At 49.3% G+C, this 22,964-nt stretch overlaps 1 protein-coding gene across 13 annotated transcripts in view; it reads right to left on the bottom strand.

Moving 5' to 3' along the window:
* Positions 1 to 691: 691 nt before the first annotated feature.
* Samd4a (sterile alpha motif domain containing 4A) overlaps positions 692 to 22,964 on the bottom strand; it is a 217,594-nt gene continuing 195,321 nt past the window's right edge. For 12 of the 13 annotated variants that reach the window (XM_087585546.1, XM_087585550.1, XM_087585548.1 and 9 more), the window contains 4 exons: positions 19,015 to 19,216; positions 17,811 to 17,937; positions 10,745 to 10,828; positions 4,974 to 5,183 (listed from right to left, as the gene is read on the bottom strand). In XM_087585546.1, coding sequence (XP_087441672.1) covers positions 5,155 to 5,183; positions 10,745 to 10,828; positions 17,811 to 17,937; positions 19,015 to 19,216 — 442 coding nt within the window. In that variant the 3' untranslated portion in view covers positions 4,974 to 5,154. Of the gene's footprint in view, positions 5,184 to 10,744; positions 10,829 to 17,810; positions 17,938 to 19,014; positions 19,217 to 22,964 lie in introns of all 13 variants that reach the window. The other variant, NM_001399774.2, reaches the window with a different exon arrangement.

The raw sequence follows: 22,964 nt of genomic DNA, 5'->3' as shown, positions 1-22,964 counted from the left end.
TTCAGAGCAACAGAACACCAAGATTTCATCGGTCTTAGACCACCTCTGGGGTTGCAAGGTTACAGGTGGGAATAGCCTCTGTCTCATGTTTTGTTTTCTTCTCTTTGGCTTGGCGGTCCAAAGACATAAAGGTCGAGTCATCGTAGGCCAAAACAAAAAAACACAAACACAAGGCCTAGAGAGGTTAAGAGCCTTGCCTTCATCACACGGCTGGAGGACGCTGAAGCCGGACCTCCATCTAAAGTCTGCCCCTGTAGTCGTACTCTTAAGTCACACAGTACTGAGAGCTTAGCATAAATTATGTCATCGTACTGGAGTCACAGGGGTTAGGATGGGGTCCAAACCATGTGAAGGTGAAGTTCCAAGACTCCAAGGCGGCTGTTTCGTTAAGCTATGGTAAAAGTGCAAGATGTGTCAGAGGCAGCCATGTGTGGGAGAAAGCTTTGGACCACAGAGTAGTTCGAGTTTACCTTGGACAGAGCATTCATTGGATTTCCCCAGCACTGATCAAACCACGTTCATCGTGCTAATGGGGGGCATCACGTGGTGTGGTTATCCGAGCAAAGTTAACCAATGTGTTTACGTTGGTTCTCCATTGAGGGCTGATTTCTAAGACTTGAGTCTTTTTTTTTTTTAAATAATCATGTTTACAAAAAAGAAGAGAGTAAAAAGACACACGCATACACGCCAGTGTTACAAAACCTTGTATTAATCATTTCCCTTCACTCTCAATATAACCATATGAAATATAGCCATGATTCTTAATTCTGTGGGAGGAAATGAGTAATAAATACACTGTAGCAAGTTTAGACCACGAGGGCGTTGTCACTGGTAACAACATTTGAAAACTGTACACTTGCGAAGAACAGCATGTTCAAACATTAGTGTGTCTGCATCAGTAGAGCTTTTACATGTAACAAACATGCTCTTTCCATGTATGACAAATTTAAAAAATATGCATTGCTTGGCAACATGAACTAGGCAAAAATATTTCTTTGTTCACTGACTTTATACAGGGAAACAGGACAAAAGTCATGCATGTACAATACAGATGCCTGCACAGGGCATGCAACAAAAGGACGCCTTTTGAAAGTCCGCTTGCGTTAGGCATAAATATGTGAGGGTTATATATTAATAAGGGAGGAAGTCTTCTGTTCGCCATGACTAACATTCCTGCTTTCTTCTTGCTCCTCCCAGAGGGATACACATTCACCTTTAAGTCAAGATAAAGGAATTTAAAAAAAAAGTCACTTTGCAAACATCTCTGATGAGTTGCAAAAAAAAAAAAAGAAAAAGCAAACAGAAAAACAAAGCCGGGCTGGGGATTTAGCTCAGTGGTAGAGCGCTTACCTAGGAAGCACAAGGCCCTGGGTTCGGTCCCCAGCTCCGAAAAAAAGAACCAAAAAAAAAAAAAAAAAAAAAAAAAACAAAGCCAATATTAGCATCAAGGCTCTGTGTACAACTTCTACAGGTTCTGTTTACCATAGGCACACCTGAGCACCCTGGGCAGGGTGGTTTAGCCCCCACTCTGGGCTAAAGAGGAAGGTCACCGGACAGAATCCACTTTCCTCCCCTCCTTAGCTCAGCCCTCATCCCAGGTCCGGGGTGCACAGATCTACAAACCTTGCACCAGCATTCGCTAGCTACAAGAGGCACAGAAGAACGCAAGGCCCAGAGAAGACTCCCACTCTGTAAAAGGCAGGCAGCGACACCTCAAAAGAAACTCTGGTTTTTCCCTCAGCGTCGCCTCAGAAGAATGGGAGGTTGGGGCCCAGCTGTAGCTCCCATCCGTCCTGGGTACCAGAAAGAGACCTTCAGCTCAACCTGGGCTGAGAGCTTGGTGCACACAGCAGCCCTTGGCAGGCAGGACTCGCCAGCAGCTACTTGGCTTGCTGGGTTTGTGTATAAAAAGGTGAAACTCAAAAGCACGTGGGGAGGGGGTGGGGTGGGGGACACACACAACAAACCGTCAGCAGCATCGTTTGTGTCGTGTACGGTTTGTGTCTCTTCCTACTGTTTTCTGGTTAAGAAAACACTATGAACAGAAAAGCACCAATAAAACATCACCCATGATAGTGTAGACCGGCACTGTGCCTCAGACAGTGCAGACATGCTGCTTAAATCAGAGCGGTGGGGGCGGGGGCGGGGTGGTTGACGGTTAAATAAAAAAAAAAAAAAAAGGCACTGCAGCTCATTCCTGTGTCTGACCTCACAGCCTCAGGCATGCAACTGTTTGACTCTGTTTATAAATAAAATTTCTCCGCCTTAGGATTTTTTTTTTAATTGAGCTGTATACCTGCAGTCAACACAGGATTCAAATCAAGGTGGGGGGGGGGGGAGAGGCTCTTAAAAAAAATCATCAGAACACAACCTTAAAAAAACAAAAAAACAAAACACTAACATAGCAAACCAAAACTAAGTAGATAAAAATCTATACCGTCAATGAAAAATAAGCTTTTCTTTTTTTTCCCTTTTTTTTTTTAAAAAAAGAATTATGTTGTTACTAATAACAGACTTTATCATGGTTACCAGCCATAGCGCGTTAATAAGTAACATATCCAAAATAATATCTCTAATAATCAGATAACCATTGCTTCTATACTCCATGAGGGAATAAATAGAAATTCAGATTTGCAAATATACTCTATGGTCTTCTTCCTCTTAAAAGACGCGTGCTCCTGTGATTGTGTTTCTGAACAGCCCACGTCCTTACGGGTACGTGCGCTGCGTGTAGCAGACTCGAACACCTTCTCCTTCCTACAGGACGTGGAGTCCTGAGGCTCTTCTCCGTGAACCTTCCCAGCGTCCTCCAAACACTTCCTCAGACCCTCTCGGCCTTACCTTTGGCCTTCGGCATCCTAACCTATTCTGCCTTACATGCTCCATCCCAGGTCCTTCCCCAACACTGCTTGTTTGGAAAAGAGACATGAGGGATGAATGTTAATGGCACTTGGTTAAAAAAAAAATTCTCTCTCTCTCTCTATATATATATATATATACACATATAAAAGCTAAACATGCTACCTCTTTCTGCACGTGAATTTGCATCTTCAAGACCTGGTCACCCACGGAGCATCCTGAACCTTTTTTTTTTTTTTTTTTTTTTTTTTTTTGGTTCTTTTTTTTCGGAGCTGGGGACCGAACCCAGGGCCTTGCGCTTCCTAGGTACATCCTGAACCTTTTGTTTCTGTGTTGTGAAGTTCTACACCAGACAGCGTATCTAAGTCCTCTGTGTTCACTAAAAGCGCTATCTTCTTAAGGTGCCCTCGGCCCTGCCCTAAATCTCTGTCAGGGCATCCATGGCTGGGCTAGGTTGTACGTTTGTAATCGTGACAGGCAACGTTGTGTGGATTTTTTTATTAAGGCCTTTAGAGTCTGTGTGCACTTCATTAACTTGAAAAAAAAAAAAAAAAACCAGAGGTAAAGTCATTTGCATGGTCTGGTTTTAAACTTCACTTTTCTTCTTCTTTTTTTTTTAAAAGAGGAATCAGTCTCACACATAAACAGGCCTTATGTTATGCCCCAGATCATGCCTCTGGCTGCTCGCTCATACCGTCACATTTATGCGACCGATTCCCCAGTGCAGCACACAATTTCCTTTTGATTCCCTCTAACATCCTCCGATGCATTAAATTCTGAGCTATTCTTTGCTGCCCTTAAGAGACAGACCTATGACAGCACGGTGTCACAGTAAATTTCCGGCTGTGTGATGTGCGTGTGTTTTCTCTTTCCTGTGCGTGGCTGGATAAGCCATCCCGCCACACAGAGAATCTCTGACTCACAGGCCTGGGGAGAGCCACCACTTCTCTTGTAAGTGTGACCTTTCCTGCTTCTGCTTTCATCTGCCTGCCCCCTCGATGGAGCTGGACCATGAGGACTTAATGCCTCTCTGCATGTTCTCTGTGACACTATTTGCTGGGCCATTCTTCTTCAGCAGAGAGAAAGAGTGAGAAGAGATACAGCTCCCGGGTCTAGGTTCCTGCAAAGTCTTCGTCACAAATGTTCTAGTGCCGGGCTTCGTGCAAAAGAAAACCATCTACCGTGTCTCTCCTCCTCTAGAGGGACATGTACCTATGGGTGTGTCTGTGGGGTGAGACCAGGGCTGGTAGGATGGGGTGGGGAGGGTGGGGAGCAAGACAGGCCTTGGGTGGGTTGCAAATCCAGCCCAGAAAGAGGTTGCAGAGTTTATCATCTCTGAGGGAAACCTATGAGTAAATCCATAACTGGTCACACGGCGCCACCATCCTCGTGTCTGTGCCTAGCACTCCGTTCATCCCAGCCACATCCTTATCCTTCCAACCCGTCCACGCGCTCCTCCCATCTTATGGTGGAAGACGGCAGCCTTGAGGCCCAATCGTCTTCTCGAGAAGCAGAGCTTGGCAGCCATTTTAAAAAAAGACAACCCTGCTACTATTATAAAAATATAGATGAGACAAAAATGAATCTGTAACAGGAATCAGTCTTTTACAAAAAAAAAAAAAAACCAAAAAAAAAAACCCATAGTGTGAAGGGAAGTTCTACCCACACTCGACACTTTTATGTACCCTTTAAAATTCTTATGTAAACAATACACAAATCAAAGTTTATCTGAAAGTTTGCTGGAGGGAACTTCTTCCTCTTGCCCTTGTTGCCTTGTCGCCCTCTCTCGTGGTTGTTTTTTCCTCAGGGAACACCAGTCAGGGGAGACACAAACAGGCCAGCCGCCATCTTGCTCTGCTTGCTTGTGTGCTCTGTCTTCTGCGGCCTGACTGCGAAGCTGGGCACTGAGAAGGCTCCCCAGGGCAGGGCTTCTCCCTCCCTCCCGTGTGTCTCTTGCATAACTCTCCTAGCAATACTCTTCCCCACTCCATTTCAATCCAGGAAGCCACTAGCATCCCTCCACCCCCTCCCAGCCCCACGTTCCCCGAGAGTCCCCTCCCCACCCTGCATACCGTCCCATCCCATGACAGAAACAAATGACAACATAACCAACCCCAGGTCTACTGATATGTTTACAAGGATGACCTACGCTCTCACAAAATCAAAATGGGCGAGGGACCAGGGGGAAAAGGCTGCAAAGTGTCTTGGAAGAGTCTCTGCAGCCCTGAAGATGGCTGACACTGGGCCCGCAGCAGTCCATTTCACGGCCAGCGCGGTCACTGTCATCTTCAGTTTCTAGATTGTGGAGGTCCGGTCAACCCCGTCTGTGGAGGAAACCAGAGGACTACTGAGCAAAACCAGTCTGGGTTGGCTCTCTGCCAGCACTGCCAGCACCTTGCATATACTGGTCTCTGAGATGAAGGCTTTATTTGCACACTCACTTGTTCTCATGCTTGACCACCTGTCCACTCACTCATTTGCCCACCCATCCACCCATCCACTCATCCACCCACCCACCCATTCACCTATCTACCCACCCACTCACCCATTCATGTACCTACCCATCTGCCTTCCCATTTACCTACCCACCCACCCATTCACTCACTCACCCACCCATCCACTCACCCATCTACCCACCCACACACTCATCCACCCACCCACACACCCACCCATTCATGCACCTACCCATCTGCCTACCCATTCACCTACCCACCCACCCACTCATCCACCCATCCACCCACCCACCCATTCATGCACCTACCCATCTGCCTACCCATTCAACTATCTACCCACCCATTACCTACCTACCCACTCATCCACCTGCCTACCCACTCATTTACCCACCTATCCACTCACCCACCTACCCACCCACTCACCTACACACCTACCCACCCATTTACCCACCTATCCACTCACCCACCCACCCACCCACCCACCCACCCACTCACTGCCATTTATCATCTAACATCCAGAGAGTTTTTTTAAAAAAATGGGAACCATATTGAGCCCAGGAGCCAAGATGCAACTGTCCTTACCTCCTAAGTAATCACATTTTAGAATTTACATTACAGACACGTAAGTCAACAATGATGCCTGGAGTGATGATGACCCCAACCACTGTGTTCCAAGAAGGAATGAACTCAGAGGGAGGAGGAATGTATAACTTGGCATCGGAAGTCAAGGATGGGTTCATAAAGACACAAAATGGCTTGTTGATTGTGCTGGTAGGAGTGCAAAGGAGGACTCAGGAGAGGATGATGGGAGGATGGTAAGGGACAAGAGAGGTGGGTGACAGATTCTCAAATGGAGAGGCTGATGGTAGATCCTAGGGTGTAGGGTGAGAGGCAAGGGTAGGCCTGGAAAGAGAGAAAGGCTCTACTATAAATGTGAATGGAAATGTGGCCTTCACACCTGTTTCTTTGGAATTATTTCTTACTGCAAGTCCTTGATGAAAGGCCAAAGACCTGTTCCTGCCCAGACTGGGCAGCCAGAGGGACAGATACAGCTGATTCAATCTCTCTGCTCTAAGAACAGGGGTAAAGGCAGGAAAAGCAAAGGCAGATGATGTGTGTATCCGGAGTTGGAAGCTTCAGGTGGCAGAAGGGTAATTTAATTACCCATGCCTCTCTGAAACGTTAGAGAATCGGTCAGGCTGCAAAGGGTGTGTCTGTGGGAGGACATGTGCTCCAGAGACAGGAAGCTATGTGTGAGACAGAGCTGCTGACGGCCCCTGGCGCTCCTCTGCTGCCCGTTTTCACAAGGGTTCTAACACAGCCCCCAGCAGCTCAACCATCAAAGGACCTTAGATGGGTACTGGGGGACCTAAACACAGCAGAACCATGCTACATCACTTTTGATTGGCTCCCCTGGCAAGCGTCAGATGGTTTGATGAAAGATGGTGTGGCAGAGGGCAGTGAAGAGGTACCCATGCTGGTGCATGCTGGAGATGATGGCGCGTCATGCCGTAGGCAGAGAGAGGCACAGATTGGTCATCACAGGTAGAGATGGTATCCAGTAACTGCTGGATGAGGGTAATGTTGAGCTAGCTATGGAGGACATCTTTGGCTTTGCCAAGCTCTAGAGGCCAGCCAGTGTGGCCAGCACGGTTCCCACGGTGGCCTACCAGGTCTAGCAGAGGGAGCATCTCTAGTTACTATGTAAGACTCAAGGGGAAGATAGGAGTGCCTGATCATTCCAGGGGACGTTGGGGACCTAGGTGACATGGAAAGGGAGTGAGCCCACTTACAGGGATTTCCTGGCCACTATGCTGTAGTGTCACGCTGACATTTTTAACTGAAATTTTCATTGAGATAATTTATAGGTTCACATGCATTTGTAAAATAATGATCTAAGGAGATCACAGGGGTACCCTGTCAGGTCCTATACTGGTGACAATTTTGGTCTAACAGGACATTACAGTGAAGAAACTGACGTTGATATAATCCATTGATCTCTCTCTCTCTCTCTCTCTCTCTCTCTCTCTCTCTCTCTCTCTCTGCGTGCGTGTGTGTGTGTGTGTGTGTGTGTGTGTGTGTGTGTGTGTGTGTACATGTAAGAATGGGCAACCATATGTGTGCAAGTGCAAGTTATGGCAATTAAGGGAGAGGTTTTTTTTTTTCAGAAAGGAAACAGTGGCCCCTGCCAGTTTGGGGGGCTGGAGGTATGAACTTGTAATCAATAACCGACTTTCTATGGTGTCAGCCTGAGCTGTTCTTGGGGCTCAATGGTCTAGGAGAGAAGGAGTGTGTGTAGAGGTCCCTTTGTTGTGGGGATGTCTGAAACGTCTCTAGAAGTAGGGCACACCCCTGCTTAGCTCTCTGGCCCACTCGTTAATGCTAAATCTTCCTAGTTGTGAAAGTGGGGAGCCAGGAGTGTGAAAATCTCAGCTAGCTCAAGCCTAAGGCTTGACTTTCGACCATGTGATGTGTCTTCTGAGGAAAGCCAGGCTTACTGATTTTCAGCCGTGAAAACTGAACCCTGAGAACCTGGGGGTGGGGTGGGTGCCACGCACAGGCAAGCACCACAGGTTTTATAGTTACCACTGCAATAAATGCCATCCTAGGGCCTTGAGAAAATAATTTGCATAGAGACTCTGCATCTGCGACAGTGGGGGTGGTAAGTAAGGCTTAGGAAAGGGGTGAGGAGACAGAGAGGAGGGGGAGTGTGAGCTTCAGAACCCCGAGGAAGGGCTGCATACTTTTCACTTAGCGCAGGCCTCGGGCTCTAACAGTGGAGCCTCATTCTGAGGCTCTTGGGTCCCTTCTATAAGAGGCTTGGAGGACCGTCTTTTCTGAACACCACAGGTCGCATACCATAGGTAAAACCCAGAGAGGCTGATGAAAGATTCACAACTCCCTACCTGGGTGTCCTTTCGTGTTTTTATTGCAGGGGCCTCAGGGGGAAAAAAAAAGAGAGGAAAGGATGGCTAAGAGAAAAGGGGGCTTCAGCAAGCAAGGGCAGCGGTTACCAAGGAAACAGAGAACAGCAGAGACATCAGAAGCGTCTCCAAGTTGGCACCGTGGACCATGGTGGACAGTCATCTGGGACACAGATGACGTGGTGCCTTCCCCCTGCATCCCTGAGTGACAGCACGGGAGAATCTCCCCACCTTCATTTTATAACTCCTATCTGTGTGCACTGGAAGTGAGTGTGCCTGTGTGCTGGAGGTCAGAGGTCAGCATCAGCTGTCTTCCTTAGTGTCTCTCCATCTTATTTTTGAGACTATCTACTGAACCCAGAGGTCACTTATGTGGCTAGACTGGCTACCCTGATAACTCCAGGGAGCTACCTGTGTCCACCTTCCTAGCACCTACATGCACATGCTATACGACACGTGGCTTTTTACATGGATTCTGGCAACTGGAACTTAGGCCTTCATGTTTGTGTAGCAAGCACCTTGCCTACTGGGCTGTTTCTCCAGCCCCAGAGAAACTGCTACTGTGCGTTTCCTCTTGCCATTGGTCTTCCTGTAAAATTGACTTAATTTGTCTGCGTGATGTCCCCAGCGAGGTTATCTTCCCTGGGACCTGGAAAGGGCTGGCCCATAGAGACCCCACCATAGCTGAAGACCACAGTGCTCCTTCAATGAAGGCTGGGCCACCTTCAACTTGATTTGCATCCTCTGCCCCTGGAAATGGCTTAGGAGGCGGCTATCCATGAGAGGGGATTATTTTGGGGGAGGCGGGGGGGGGGGGAGGGAAACCAACACAACAATACAAAGGCTTAGGAGGTTAACAGGATGAGAACATTAGTGGAAACTCATCAGTTCCAAGAGGTATTCTGTGAGAACAGAAGAACCTTCTTTAAAAAACAACAAAACAAAACAAAAGTGTTCAATGAAAGCTTCCCCTGAATAAAGATTATTTGGCATTTTCGATAATGACGATAATGGTGGTCATTTGATAAGAGCTTCCAAATGCCAGTTATCTCAGGTCCATCCGGCCCTGCAGGGGAAGGTCAGTTTTCCTCACTGACTCTCAGAGGCAGTGGGAGGCAGCAGGCTCCCCAGGCAGTACGCTGGGCTGTAGATTTCCTACCAGTGTGTTTAAGGCACTTCTACCACTGAATGGCTACACCACAGTTTGTTGGTCCTTATATTGGGGGGCGGGTCTCCCATTATTTACCAAGGGGCTGCTGACACAGCAGGAAGAGAAGCTGGAGGACAGCTCCTAGAGATGCTGTGAGACAGCTAGGATCAGAGTGACCAGAGAGATGGAACAGTGGTTTGCAAATACGGCTTCCTGGGCCTTCTCCGTTTGGTCTGAAGCCTTGTAGAGTCATGATAGACCCACAGCCCTTGAACTCCCTCCCAACAGTTAAGTCAGCTGGGAGAGCTCCAATCCTTCTCTCTGTTCTATGTAGATCATTTATTTCCTGTTTGCTTTCAGGAAACAACTGTATTTTGCACAATCCATAACATACGGAGATTAAACATCTAAAAGTCAAAGGTGGAGCGTCTTGGGGACAAAGCTTTCAGGAGCAGTAGGTGACATCAACTTCTCTATTCACTGCTGCCAGGGAATGCTGGGCCCTAGGTGTGGCAACGGTTCAGACAACTTCTGGGGCCATGAGGTACACCCAGGCAGAAGAGGGATGCTGGAAAGGCTCACGACAGCCACGCGATAGCCTCTCTGTAAGCCAGAGGCTCCATGAGGAAGAGGACAGAAATGGGTGGCTGGGAGGGTGGACACCTCAACTCTTCTGTCCCTGCCAATTCTCCATAAATGTTCAGGACTGGGAAGAGTCTCTTGAGCTTGGGCCCAGGAGGGCATTGAAACCTCCAGGACAGGCATAACGGGGACTGCAGGTCAGACTGATGAGATTAGGGGGTCATCTGACTAAGGGGAGCATGTTCCTGGCTCCAATGTGGGCATGTGAGTGTATGCGGCCTGTGCCTGTCATGTGGCAAAGGGCAACTTGGATAGCTTGGAGCTCTAGCGTCACACAAGCCACTTGCGACAGGGAGCTAGAAAAACAAGCAGGGATCTTTGTTTCAAAACTTCTATTTTTAGAGCACGTTGGGATATGCTTGGCCCAGACTGGTGCATCCAGTGCTGAGAGGGAACATATCCAATGCCTTGGGGGATGCTCCCATTGGAAGCCATGCCTTGTGTGTGTGAGCTTTCAGCTCTGCATTTGGCTGGGACCACGGCTATGGGGTTCCAGTGTGCACTGAGGGATGGAGCTTCCAGGGCTTGGGGGATGGTGTTGGCTCTCTCTGGCCTCCAGTTTCCTGACTCATCTTCCAGAAAAGGAATGGAGCATAGAGATTGCAGAGAGGGAGTTCATGGCACCCCATGGCTGTTCTTTTCCTGTCTTGTCAGACCACCTTACTTCCTTCCCATTTCCCCAAGCTGCCCTGGGTATGTGAGGAGGACATACTGACCTCCCAGGGCATGCTCCGTCATACTGAGGCACAAGGACTCCAGCCTATTGTTGATGTCAGGTTCAGTCACGGGAAGCTGAAATTCTGCAGGAAGAAAAGGGTACGATAATTACGGGGACTCCCAAGAAAAAAGTATCCATGCTGTCATCCGGTTCCAGGAGAGGTGTCTAGTGTGCCTTCCCTAGGAGAACTGAAGGGGCCCATCAGGGCCAGGGTGATGAGTTAGATGGGGAGCCCCTGGTAGACATACGCAGCTGGAAGCAAACTCATGACGTAAATAGCCAACCCAAGTCACAGGCCCTCACCCTTCCTCGGACCCTGTGATGGCTTTCCCACAAAAATAAGTGCCAGCCCCAGCAATGGTCTGCAAGACCTCCTTACAGGCCTCTCCTTGTAACGTTCCCTCTTCCTCTGCTCCATCATGAATCTCTCCTACCCAGAGCCTTTGAGCCTTTGCACTGCTGTTCTCTCTGCCTCAGTGTCAGCCCCACAAGTGTTCCCTGGCTTAGTCTTTCCCTGACTCCATAATTTAGGATTTATTCTTCCTCCTCCTCCTCCTCCTCTTCCTCTTCCTCCTCTTCTTCCTTTCTTCCTCCTTTTTTCTTCCTCCTCTTCTCCTCCTCCTCTTCTTCCTCCCTCTCTTCCTCCTCTTCCTCCTCCTCCTTTCTCCTCCTCCTTTCTTCCTTTCTTCCTCCTTTTTTCTTCCTCCTCTTCTCCTTCTCTCCCTCTTCCTCTTCCTCCTTCCTTCTCCCCCTCTTCCTCTTCTTCCTTCCTCCTCCTCCTCCTCTTGTTTTTTATGTGCATTGTTTTTGTTTGTGTGTTCATTTTGTTTTCCTGCATGTATCTCTGTGTGAGGGTGTCAGATCCCCTGGAAATGGGGTCACAGACAGTTGTGAGCTGCCACGTGGGGGCCAGGTCCTCTGGAAGAGCAGCCAGTGCTCTTAAATCACTGAGCTCTCCTCAACCCCAAAGATTTATGCTTGTTTTTGTTTTGTTTTGTTTATGTGCATTCGGTGGTCACAGAGTCCAGGAGAGGGCATCAGATCCCTGGGGCTGGAGTTAGGTCATGTTAGAAGCCTAAAAAAGACCCGGCAGACTGAGCCTAGGTCCTCTGAGGGAGCAGTAAATGCTCTTAACCAGGAACCCATTACTGCAGCCTCTACTGTCTTCTTGAAAGCACCTTCCCCTAACATTCATTTCCTCTTTTCTTTCTTTGTATCGTGGACACGGAATGTTTCACGCGTCTATCCCTCCTAGATTAGGGGCATGGCTTAGCAATAGTCACTGATTTGAACCCAGCCTCTGAAATTCTGCTTTGTGGTTAGGAGCGGGTACCAAACACCCAACCCAGCACATTCCCCTCTTGAGTGAGGAACTACGTTGATGCTTCTGCAATGCCAGCTCCTTTGTTGCCCAACAAACATGGTCCCCAGTGGTGCTCAAGAATACTGGTAGCTGATCAACACTAGGAAGGAGAAGCCCCATGTCTTCCTGCCTGCCATGACTGTTCACCACTTTCAAGTCTCCAAGCACATTGATTGGAGGAGCTGAGAGCCTCCCTCTATGGCAAGAAGGGGTCAGCTCCATATAGTCACAGACAATGCACGACCCTCGAGTCTCTGGGTGTCCTCTATCTTCAAGTACTACTGTTCCTTCTCCCCTATGGAAGCCAGCTCTGGGGGCCTCCTCTTTCTGGCTGGGTCTCAGTGTTAACTCCATTTTGTCCCTACTCCAGTGGAAGTTTGGGATGCGTCTAAGCACCTAGAAGCATCTAGCAGACGGCGACAGTGGTCTGACCGTCTAGATCTGCCTCTCTTAAAACATCTAGAGCTCTCTTCAGCCACCGGCCACCCAAAATGATGACATCCAATAGACCGAGGCAGAAAAGAAGCCCTGTAGCACGTACTGGCAGGGGTGTGTCCCAGTGTCTGGGACGCCTCAGTGCCACCCTACTTCCCTATGTGACTGGCGGTGGGGAAAGGATGGTGTGGGGAAGGGTAGTCTGCTTGTAGTCTGCTTGCTTGTTCACTCCTTTCAACAGGTGCACATGGTTGAGGGGACAAGCGCTAGTGATTGGTGAGGAAATGAGTCGGAATCAATGGCTAAACAAGAACGTGTATTCCATCCGACCAGTGATACAGCAACATCTCCTGGCTCGGGTGGACGGGATGGCTCAGGGGCCGCAGGGGCATGTTGCACTCTGAGTTGATCCCCGAGAGCGATCATCTAACCTCCACACACTCATGCCGGGCCATGCGAGCCCACACACAAGCACATGCAATCATTTAAAAAACATTATTTTTTTTTAAAGCTCCTCTCTTGCAAATCGCGCTTCCCTCCGTCAGCCGATTCAGAGGCAGGTGCCATTTTTATCAAGTTCTCAGAGAAGGGCTTGCAGAACTGGCCGATAGGAATGCACCAAGACAGTGACCTTTCTGTGGCAAGTGGCAGAATCCTCGAGGTTTGGAAGACAATGGGGCCCAATCCTGAGTGGATGGAGTCCTCTGAGGCTTCTAGGGGAGGTGGGAGGCAGAGAGGGTGGGAGGAGTTTCTCCTGAGCCCACCTAGGAGCTGTAAAGGGAAGGGCTGGAGCGATTAGACCATCCCAGGGGAAAGAGTATTTTTGTATCTTCATCCATTCATGTGAAAATCATATGCGCACAAAAATTAGCAGCCTTTGGGGGTGTGAAACTGATAAAATAGAAACAGAATTTTATATATAGCTAGTTAGCAAATACGGAAAGGGAAAAAAAAAACAAACTCCGGCAATTATAGCCACCCATATGCTCACTGGAAGAGTGCGTTTACGCGCTAGTGCTCCCCTTTAAACAAACACTGTGGAGAGATTTGGATAAATAAAGACGCTCGACATTTGGAGAGAAGTCTCAGCTGCAGGAGTTCTTGCCAACACGCAGCAAAATGCCATTTTCCAAGCCCCGGGATTGTGTGTTTCCAGGAAGAAGGCTGAAAAACACAGGGCTCTCAGTTCCAGAGTCTCCAAGCCGCCGTCATCATCGTGGCTGCTCTTTTAGGTGGGAAGTTGGTTTGCCTGAATCTTTGTCTCCACTCTTCGCTCTGACATGCTCGCTCCCCCGCCACTCACAGAGCAGCACTGAAGAATTCCAAGTCTTGGTGAAGCCCATATGTTCTCACTGCAGAGAACCTTAACAGTGTGACTTTTTAATTGTGTGCTTGATGAAAACAGACCGATGGCGTCTTGCCGAACACACCAGATAGAGAGGCTGATTGAATAGATGTGGGGGGGGGGCTTCTGGCTCAAGCTGCCACCCCTCAGTCGTGTGCTGCTTGGTGGGTAGAGCCCTCCTTACATTTAGCTCCAAAGGACAATCAGTTGTGCCGCAGGCTGCAGGCTGGTAGGCTCATGTTAGCACGTAGGTCTCAGAGGCATCAGAGGGTTGCGAGCGCTCAGTAAGGCAAAAGGAGGGACTGGCTTGAACCTTCTCACTGTTGTCTCCAGGAAGTCTGTTTCTTCCCCTCTGGGACCACCGCTTGGAGCTGCTGGGAAAAGCCAGAATCTGGAAGCTTTCCATGCGGACACATTGCCACCAATACTTTGAATTTGGGTGCATTTCAGATGTTCAGATTGGGGGTGAAGTTTATGCAAAATTCTGGAATCTGAAAAACCCTGACTTGTGAAACATATCTGGTCCTAAACACCCTGGGTAATTGTTGGGGTTTGCCCTGAAGTTAACTGTATTTTGATGCTAATTCCACTGCCCCAAGGACAGCTGCCTAGTCAGTACTCAGGAATCAGGGGACTTCACCAGAACCTTGCCATTGAATTTGTAAAGTACAGGTGAGGGGCAGGTACAGGATAGAAGGAGGCCTATCATTGGAGGAGAAGGAAGGATGGGCAGGAGAGAAGTTTGAAGGAAGAGGAGGAGACTAGAGGGGAGAGAGGAAGAGACAGGAGACGGGAGAGGGGCTGAGAAGCCGTGGCAGGACAAGATGGCAGGTGATGTTAAGATTCTGCTCTGTGTATTTACAGGTTGTTATCAATGTTCCTAAGGGATGGACAGTACCAGGCTTTGTATGTTTAAGTGGGCAATTATATCTTACCAATTGGGTCAAAGATTATTGTGTTGTGTGTTCTTTTATGTGAGGGTTTGAGTGTAGGAAAGTGTGCGGCTGGGATGTGTTTCCGCCAAGATATTCTAGCAGATATCTTGGGGCACCGAGGTGTAGACCTAGCGGGGTAAAAGACCAACAGTACCTTTTTATTTTTATATTTTTACAACAACAGGTAATGAATATTGAACCTGTACTAGGAATTCTTTCTTCTCGCATCATCTAGGGTCTGGTGAGGATTCTGAAGGTTGTGGCTTAAGGGTTAAGGTGGACTTAAAACTGGAGAAAAAGAGATTATTTTAAAATTGTATGTGTGTGTGTATGGCACGTGTACACAGATGCCCATGGAGGCCAGACAGGGGCATAGATGGCTTGGTGCTGGCCATACAGGAGGTTTCGAGCCACCTGATGTTGTTGTTGATGATGGTGGTGGTGATGGTGGTGGTGATGGTGGTGATGATGGTGGTGATGATGGTGGTGGTGGTGGTGGTGGTGGTGGTAGTGGTTGGTGGGGTGGTGGGATCCTACCTGAGTGTTTTAGGAGAGCAGTAGGAATACTTAACCAGTAAGCCATCTATCTCTCTAGCCCCAACTTGTGACTTGAATTGTGCCTTTTCAGAAGTCCCGCACATACCGAACACTGTAATCTCAGAAGGTTCTGGAAAGGAGCCACTGGATATCTCTTCTAGGGGACTTCTGTCAGAGTCCTTTAAGAACCTAGCTGGCTTGTTCCAGGCAGAAACGGCCGCTGGGCTGAGTGTCACATGCGGGTTTTACATCACGGTCTGTGAGGTACGATTCCACCGTGACTTAAGAATACGCAACAGGCGGGGGCACTCAAAGAAACCTGCGAGACCCACCTCGAGGCTGACCACCTAGCCTGCTTGCTACGCAGCTACACGGGCCTTTCACTTGTGTGTTTACAAGCGTGTCCCTCACTGCTGGAGGGACAGGGGACTCCCAACAAGGGGAGGTGGCAATAAGGAAAAGACCAGCTCAGGTGGGACACAGAGAACCAGCGGGGGTGGGAAGGCGATCACAGGAAATGTTTGTGGTCAGTGGAAGAGTGTAACAAGCTGCACCTCACATCGGTGCTGCTGGTAGTGGTGGGGGATATGGGTGGGACGCTTGTGCTGCGGCTATCCTCTGGGACCCACACACAACTACGGAACGTTAGCTCATATGGTTTAGCAGAGGGCCATTTTGCCCAGGCGGACTCTCAGTAGGAAGGGGGTTTTGCCCAACTGCATTCTTGGCTGGGGTAAAGCTGACCCACTGACCAATTCCCCTACTTCTAATGCCCCTAGACCCCAGCCAAGTTGTTTCCTTAGGTTTATTAGAAAGGTGGAGGACAATATCTACCACAACTTTGAACGGTCCTTAATCTGGCCTCTCTCTGCCCAGCAGACCCTTCTATTCCCCTAGGGGACTCAGGACACTAGTGACATCCTTCCTGTCCCCAGTCTTTGTAAAGGCATCATACCGAGGAGGAAATGGGAGGGCTGCGTTTCCAGATACGCACAGCATTCCGAGGACGGAGGACTCCAGTACCTAGGGAGGTTTGCTGTATCAGGCAGGTGTCACGTGGTGAAACGGCGCTGTTCAAAGGTACGATCTTGCTGTCTTGCACACAGGTACTCCGGTTCAGGAGAGCTTTCTTTGCATGTGGTTTTGTGCAAGTGAAGGGTGTCATTTCCAGAGTGCAGGTTTGTGAGTTCTACCCTGTCTGGCTCCTTCTTGTTGGTCCTTTGGGCAAGTAAGGAGCCTTCAAAATGGCCTCTAAACATCAGGACGTCCTAAGATCTTCTCTGACTGGAGCCCAAGGGCAACTGGGCCTGGCTCAACAGAAACAGAACTGTTTCCAAAAGGATCACTCTCCAAGCAATTCCCGAGTCCGATTTCCAGATGGGAAAGAACCCCACCTCCGGGCAATGTGGGTCATGGGTCTGATCTGCCTCACCCTTCGTAGCTGTGTCACAGAGGAGCCACCTAGAAGGTACTGAGTGTGAGTGGGCACAGCCTGGAGGGCTCTGGTTAGCTCAGCAATGAGGAAACCGGAAGTAGGCACTGCGGCTATGCTTTTGCCATTATGAAGGGTTTAAGGCCTTAAGGAGAGGTTTGCAACATCCAAGAAAAAAATCTTTATGGGGGGTGGGGGGAAAAAAGGGAAAAGCAAAGCCCAGCATATTCTAGAGTTCTAATACTCAAAGATTTGCAGGGACATTGGAATCAAAAGCCTTGTAAACAATCGCTTCTGGGACACAGGGCTCCAGACTGTGAGGTGTGGCTGAGGTTACCCAAACACAGGGTGCATCTCTGGTTTGTTTCTTGGCATGAGGAGCATCCGGATCGATGTAGCCATGGCTTCGGTGGTTTTGTGCAAGTCTGGAGTCTACAGTCAGTGCCTGCCCAGAGAAAGGCTTCAAGGATCTGTCTGCTGTATGCAATTCAGGCAGTGTGTATTAGGAAGCGTGGGGACTGAGACCATGTCTCCCCACGGGGTCTTGAATCCACCATGTCAAGTTACTCTTGAATCAAGGGACAATGGGTGTTTCCCAAATGCAATTCCGCAGGGACTCCAACAGTCAAGTTCTTCCTCCTTTCATTGTCTTTATCCTCTCTTTGCATATTCTTCCCCTCCCCCTTCCTCTTTCCTTCCACATGGAGGATCGCTGCCAGGGATAGCTATCACTGGTTTAATCAGTCTAGAAATCTAGATATCTGACAAGCATCAGAAATGTCCCATCAGATTGCAACTGGTGGGTGCTGGGACTTCTGGGACTTCAGGCTCTGGCTCCCTGCTGGGCAGCCTCTGCTCAAGCTGGCAAGGAAAAGTAGCTCTAAAGAATGTGTGGTGACAGTTGAGGCTCAGCACTTTCCTGCTAGCCTCCCTCCTGAGGTCAGGAGAGAGAGAGAGAGAGAGAGAGAGAGAGAGAGAGAGAGAGAGAGAGAGGAGTGTGAGCTAGCCAGGCCTTACCTGGTTGCTGGAACATCAGCATGTTTTGTGGGGAAGTATGCACGGGCAGCGAGCGGGTCTTCTGGACGGAGCTGTGGGTGCGGCTGGGTACGCTGTTGCTGCCCCCAGGGTTGGCAAACCAGAGGTTCTAGGGAGGGACATACAAGAGGGGGCGTTAGTCCAGACCCTGAGGGGAAGCGGGGAAGCAGAGTTCCAGTGGAGAGGGGTATCCCAGCAGAGTTTTGGAAAGGGCCATGCTACCCACCGTGGACTTAGAGATGGTTTAGACCGGCCCATCTGATGCTCATCCCCAGGCCTTGCTTTAAGCTTGAGCTTCTCCTGGCCACCTTTTCCTTCTCCCCATCTCCAGAAGCCTTTTTACTGCATTTGTTGCTTAAAGGGAGTGTGTGTGTGTGTGTGTGTGTGTGTGTGTGTGTGTGTGTGTGTGTTCTTAGAAATGCTTATAGCAAACAGTACAATGAGTTTAAGGCTCTTTTTGAGACTCCCCAAATTTACTCTCTACTGAGGAGAAAAGAGGACTCAGTACTGGCAACAGGCCTGTGTCATTGCAGCTCATGTGTCCTGCGGCGACCTCGCCTAGAACTGATAGCGGGGGTGGGGGGGTGGGGGTGGGGGTTGGGGGTTTCTTAGACACGTCCTTCCCATTGGGAGAGGATGCCACCAGCCACCTCCTGGTGAAGCCTTTCTGTTTTAAAGCCAGCCTTTCATCAGGCCTGCTTGTGTGTCCCCAGTCCCAATGGGGTTTAGGGAACGAACACTTAGGGAAAGACAAGGTTGGGCTCAGGGGACAGAGAGAACACTGTCAATCTTACAGCAAGGGACAGCCTCCCCAACAGTCCTGTGAACTCACCATTGCATCTGGGACTGTGAGGAAAAGGTCAAAGAAAGCTTATTAAATGCCCAACCAGACTGGGAAGGTGATGGTATGTTGGGGCAGGGCACAGATCAAGCAGAAGTAGACTTTTCATGCCTGTCTACAAAGGCCCATGTAGAACTAGTTTTCCCAAGCAACAGCCATGGGGTTTCAGTTTCCAGGGAAACAACACCAACAGTGGTTACCTAGGAAGCATAGACTCGGCTATCCCCCTGGTTTAGATCCCTTGGGGTCATCTCTTTCGATCTGGAGACTGTCCAGGTTAGGGACATCTTAAAGCCTCGACCCCTGAGCTCTGTCAACCTCCCTGATCCCCAGAGCAGAACAAACCTGTCTTCCTTGTTTCATGATGGTGGGGTTGGCAGCAGTGTGGCGCTGGTTGGAGCTGACAAATCCACTGGTGCCCAAGAGACCAAGGCGGGCAGAAGGGACGTTCCGAGATGCGATCTGGTACTGTCGTGGGTTCCGTCTACCCATGCCACTGCCCACAGAGCTGGCCGTCGGGAGGGAGTTGGACTGTCCAAAGCCACGACTGTGAAAGCAAAGAGAAGGGATCCAGAGGCATGCTCTAGCCCTACACAGCCCAGGCTGCCTGCCAGTGGGGGCCTCTTTGGGACTGACAGTTAAGTGGCTTGGGGGTGCCAATAATAGGCTATGATTGAAACTGTACCTCATATCTAAAACAACAGCACATGCTAGATGTTGGAGCCTGCACACTACTCTTAGTCCACACGACAACCCTAGGAAGTAAGCTTCCTAATCTTCACAGAGAGAAAAACCCAGAACGCTTGAGAATTTTGACATCGCCACACAGCCAGCAGGGGGCAGCACTCAAATATGAACCCAAAAGGGGAGACCATTCTCCTGCGTTCTCCTATTCTTGTCTCAGCCAACCTGTGGGTCTGTGCATGAGGGCATGGCGCCTTTCAAGAAGCCACAAAGCAAAAATAGTCGAATCAGTATCAGAATGGGATCTGATTCCGTTTGTAATCTTCTCCTTCTTCCCCTATAGCATGGTTCATTTCTTATCAGGTTGTCGGTGAGCAGTCTTGGATGGAGGGCCCGATTGAAATATGAGCTCTGTAAGAAAGGACTGCGTGTGTCTTCCTCAGCCCCTAAGGCCCAGCCCCGAGGCAAGGAGACAGCGTTTTGCACAGTATATGCTGTTTGAAAGTGGGCCATTGTGATATTTCTCCAAATGAGAGGCCACTGGTGTGTGTGGCTGACTCACACACACCCAGGATAGTCCGGTCTCATCGTTCCCCAGACCTTTCCTGCAGGGCGGGCCTCACCAGGGCTGGCAAGACTTCGCTTTTCAGGTCCACACAGGAGACTGCTCCCAGTGGGGTCAGATGAGCTCAGCGGAGAAGCCTCCACCAGCCCCGGGCTTCTGGGAGGCTTCAGGAACCGGCGCATTCTTTCCAAGGGAGTCAGGGAGCTTTAGTTATTCGGGAGCGTGGAGAGGACATGCGTTGCAGGCAACGGCCACTAGATGGAGCAGGGTCGCTTGGTTGCCAAGCTGGGGAGTTTTCTCTAAGCTTGTGAGGAGCCCCTGTCGATGAGCTGACTTAGCTTAGCCGGTGGAGGTCCAGGGGGCCCTTCACAGCAGTCACTTCCTGAGCCAGAGCCGGTTGTGTGTGGGTGTGGGGGAGGTGGTGCTTGAGGTGGCAGTGTAAAAACTCCCAGAGTTTCTAAATTTCTTAGGGAGAGAAGGTTCAGGAAAGGAATCCAGGGAGTCTATCTTCTTCCAGGCTTTTGTGGCCAAGAAAGGTGTTCTAGATTCCATTCTGAAGAGGAGGTTCTTCTTCTCTTGGCTTCTTGGTCTCTTTGTTTAATCTCATCTCCCCTTTCCTCACTGAAGACTGAAAATCAGGGTGAGGCGAGCTAAGAGTGCTTCCATGCAACCAGAGACGCCAGGGAGGTAACTTGAAAAAGTAGCAGCAGGTAGGGATTCCGGCTCTCAGCTGTTAAGAACTGGTCCTCGGGCTTCGGAAGTCAGAATTTGGGCCTCCTGGCAGATAGACGATCAGTATCTGCTAAGACTCCCCAACCCCTTATTTAGTGTGAATAGATTTTTCTCACTTCCCTCTTTGGCTGGATTTTTAGAAGGCAAAACAGTAGTGGATGAATGTCGTGCTAAAATGATTTGTTCTTCCACGAAAGCAACAATGTAGCTTGTAAAAAAATTTTCTGAGACAGGGTCTCACTAGGTAACGAAAGCTAGCCTCAAACTATCCTGTCTCAGCCACCCAAGTGTCTGGGACTACCCAGAAAATCAGACCTGGATCAAGACTGTATTTCCTAGCTACATAAAGGGCAGAGGGGCTCTGTTAGGGGCAGCCATTGAAGAATGGAGAAGCTTGAGATTCCTAACTCAGCTGTTTGGGAGAAGGGAGGAAAGCCCAGAATATTCCAGGGTCTGGGGTGGTGGTGGTTACAGCACAGTGGAGGCAGAATTTAAGAGGCCATCTTTTTCCTGGTGGTGGAGTCCTGCTGTGGGGTCCTGAAAAGGTTACTTTTACAAAGCCAGGTTTGGCAAGAGAGTTGCTGCTGCTGCTGGGAGCTGGAGTGAACTCTGAGGTCAGTTAGGAGCGCTCAGCTTAAGGAAGGAGATTGCTCTGCTTCCCAAGGAAAACCAAAGAGCAAATGAAGCTCCCATCCTCAGACCCGCTCCCCTCCCCCTCCCCCGAGCCCCGGATGCCTCACCTTCTCCCCTTTATGAGTCTAACTGATTTCCTTTCCTTGAAACGCATGGAAAGTCTTTGATAAAAATAACATTAGTAAGAAGCAATTAATTTGGGATTTGAGAGATAATTTAAAGCAGGGGCTTGCCTGCGGTTACTCTTGTATGGGAGAAACTGTTTTTCAAAAACAAATTAACAGTGTAAAAATATCCCCGAGGTGGTGCAGGGAACAGAATGTGTTTCATGGGTTTGGCACCACCTTTTTGCACATCCATAACTGGTCGATGAATTCATTCTTATCTAGTCAATAAAAAGACTCAGATGTGGCAGACCTCAGGCTAGCCCCGACCTAGCTAGCATGGGCTGATAAGTCTGTAAAGGCTCAAGCCCTGATCAGGCTTCTCCCACAAGGCAGACAGAGGCAGGGGATGAGCTGCTGGTGAGAGGAGCTTAAAAGCCATATCTTCAATTTCTACTTCAGAATGACTTCCTCTAGGGTCTGTCTGGTAGGGCAACTGGATCTGGAGACCACCTCGCCTGGGAGTGGGAGTATTTATCACCCACAGAAATGGGAGAGCTTGGTGGCAGTGGCAGCCCAAGGCAGTTGAGGAGCGGGTCTTGTTTTGCATCCAGGCAGCTGATGCAAAACTGACCTGCAGCCCATCGGAGTAGGCCTATCCTCTCTATACATCAGGCTGCGACCAGAGCGGTCGCCTGGCTCTGCGGTGGTGAGGAGCGCTGATTTGGTGCCCAACACTGGCTAGCTTGCTCCACGTCCTGGGCGCCTCTGCCTATCCATTTATCTGTAAACTAAGGTTAATAATAGCAATTCTGCTTCATAGGGCTGTTGTGAAGCTGGAATGAACGAATATATTTTTAGTGCTCAGAAACCACTGGGCTAACTAAATGTTTGCATAATAAATAACAGTGCCTCGTAGTAGAATGTGATAGCATCTTAATTTTTAAGTAAATCTGTCACATTTCACAAACTCCAGCTGGCCTTATTTCCTTCAAGCGGTAAGGCATACTTATGCAAATGAGCCCCCACCCCCACCCCCAATTTAACAGCACAGCTTCCGGACAGGCACTAAGAAATGAATTTCGGAACCTGTTAGGTGCAGGGGAGAAATGAATATTTAATCTGTTTACGTTTGGGGATGTAACAAAATGGCGGTTCTCTGTAGGATATGGGCATGATCACATTCTCCAATCCTCTCGTGCTTGAGCCAGCCCCCCGCCCCCCCCCCCCGTCCGACATTTCTACGACAACAACGTAACCTTCACTTCAGACTTCCCATGCCCCAGCCACGTTAAGGTGACACGTTCTCAAGTGTGACCAGGCTGGTTTTTGACGGCATCCAAGGAGCTGAGCTACGATGAAAAAAAAATCAAGAATGGTCCTGCCCCGCTATTAGACTGCAGCTCAGACCAAAATAGACAAGCACTGGGCTGTTCACCCTGCCACCAACTATAATTAGCTTGTCTGCAGCTAGAAGGGAGAAAGGCATTACACTACCACTTAAGGTACTGATAGAAGAGCCCGCTCAGGTCCTCTCAGAGCCCCTGAGTTTTGCTGGCATCCATTACATCATGAGC

This window comes from Rattus norvegicus, chromosome 15 (genome assembly GCF_021556685.1).
Source record: "Rattus norvegicus strain SHRSP/BbbUtx chromosome 15, alternate assembly SHRSP_T2T, whole genome shotgun sequence".
Lineage (NCBI taxonomy): Eukaryota > Metazoa > Chordata > Mammalia > Rodentia > Muridae > Rattus > Rattus norvegicus.
This window is presented reverse-complemented; position numbering and strand designations above follow the sequence as displayed.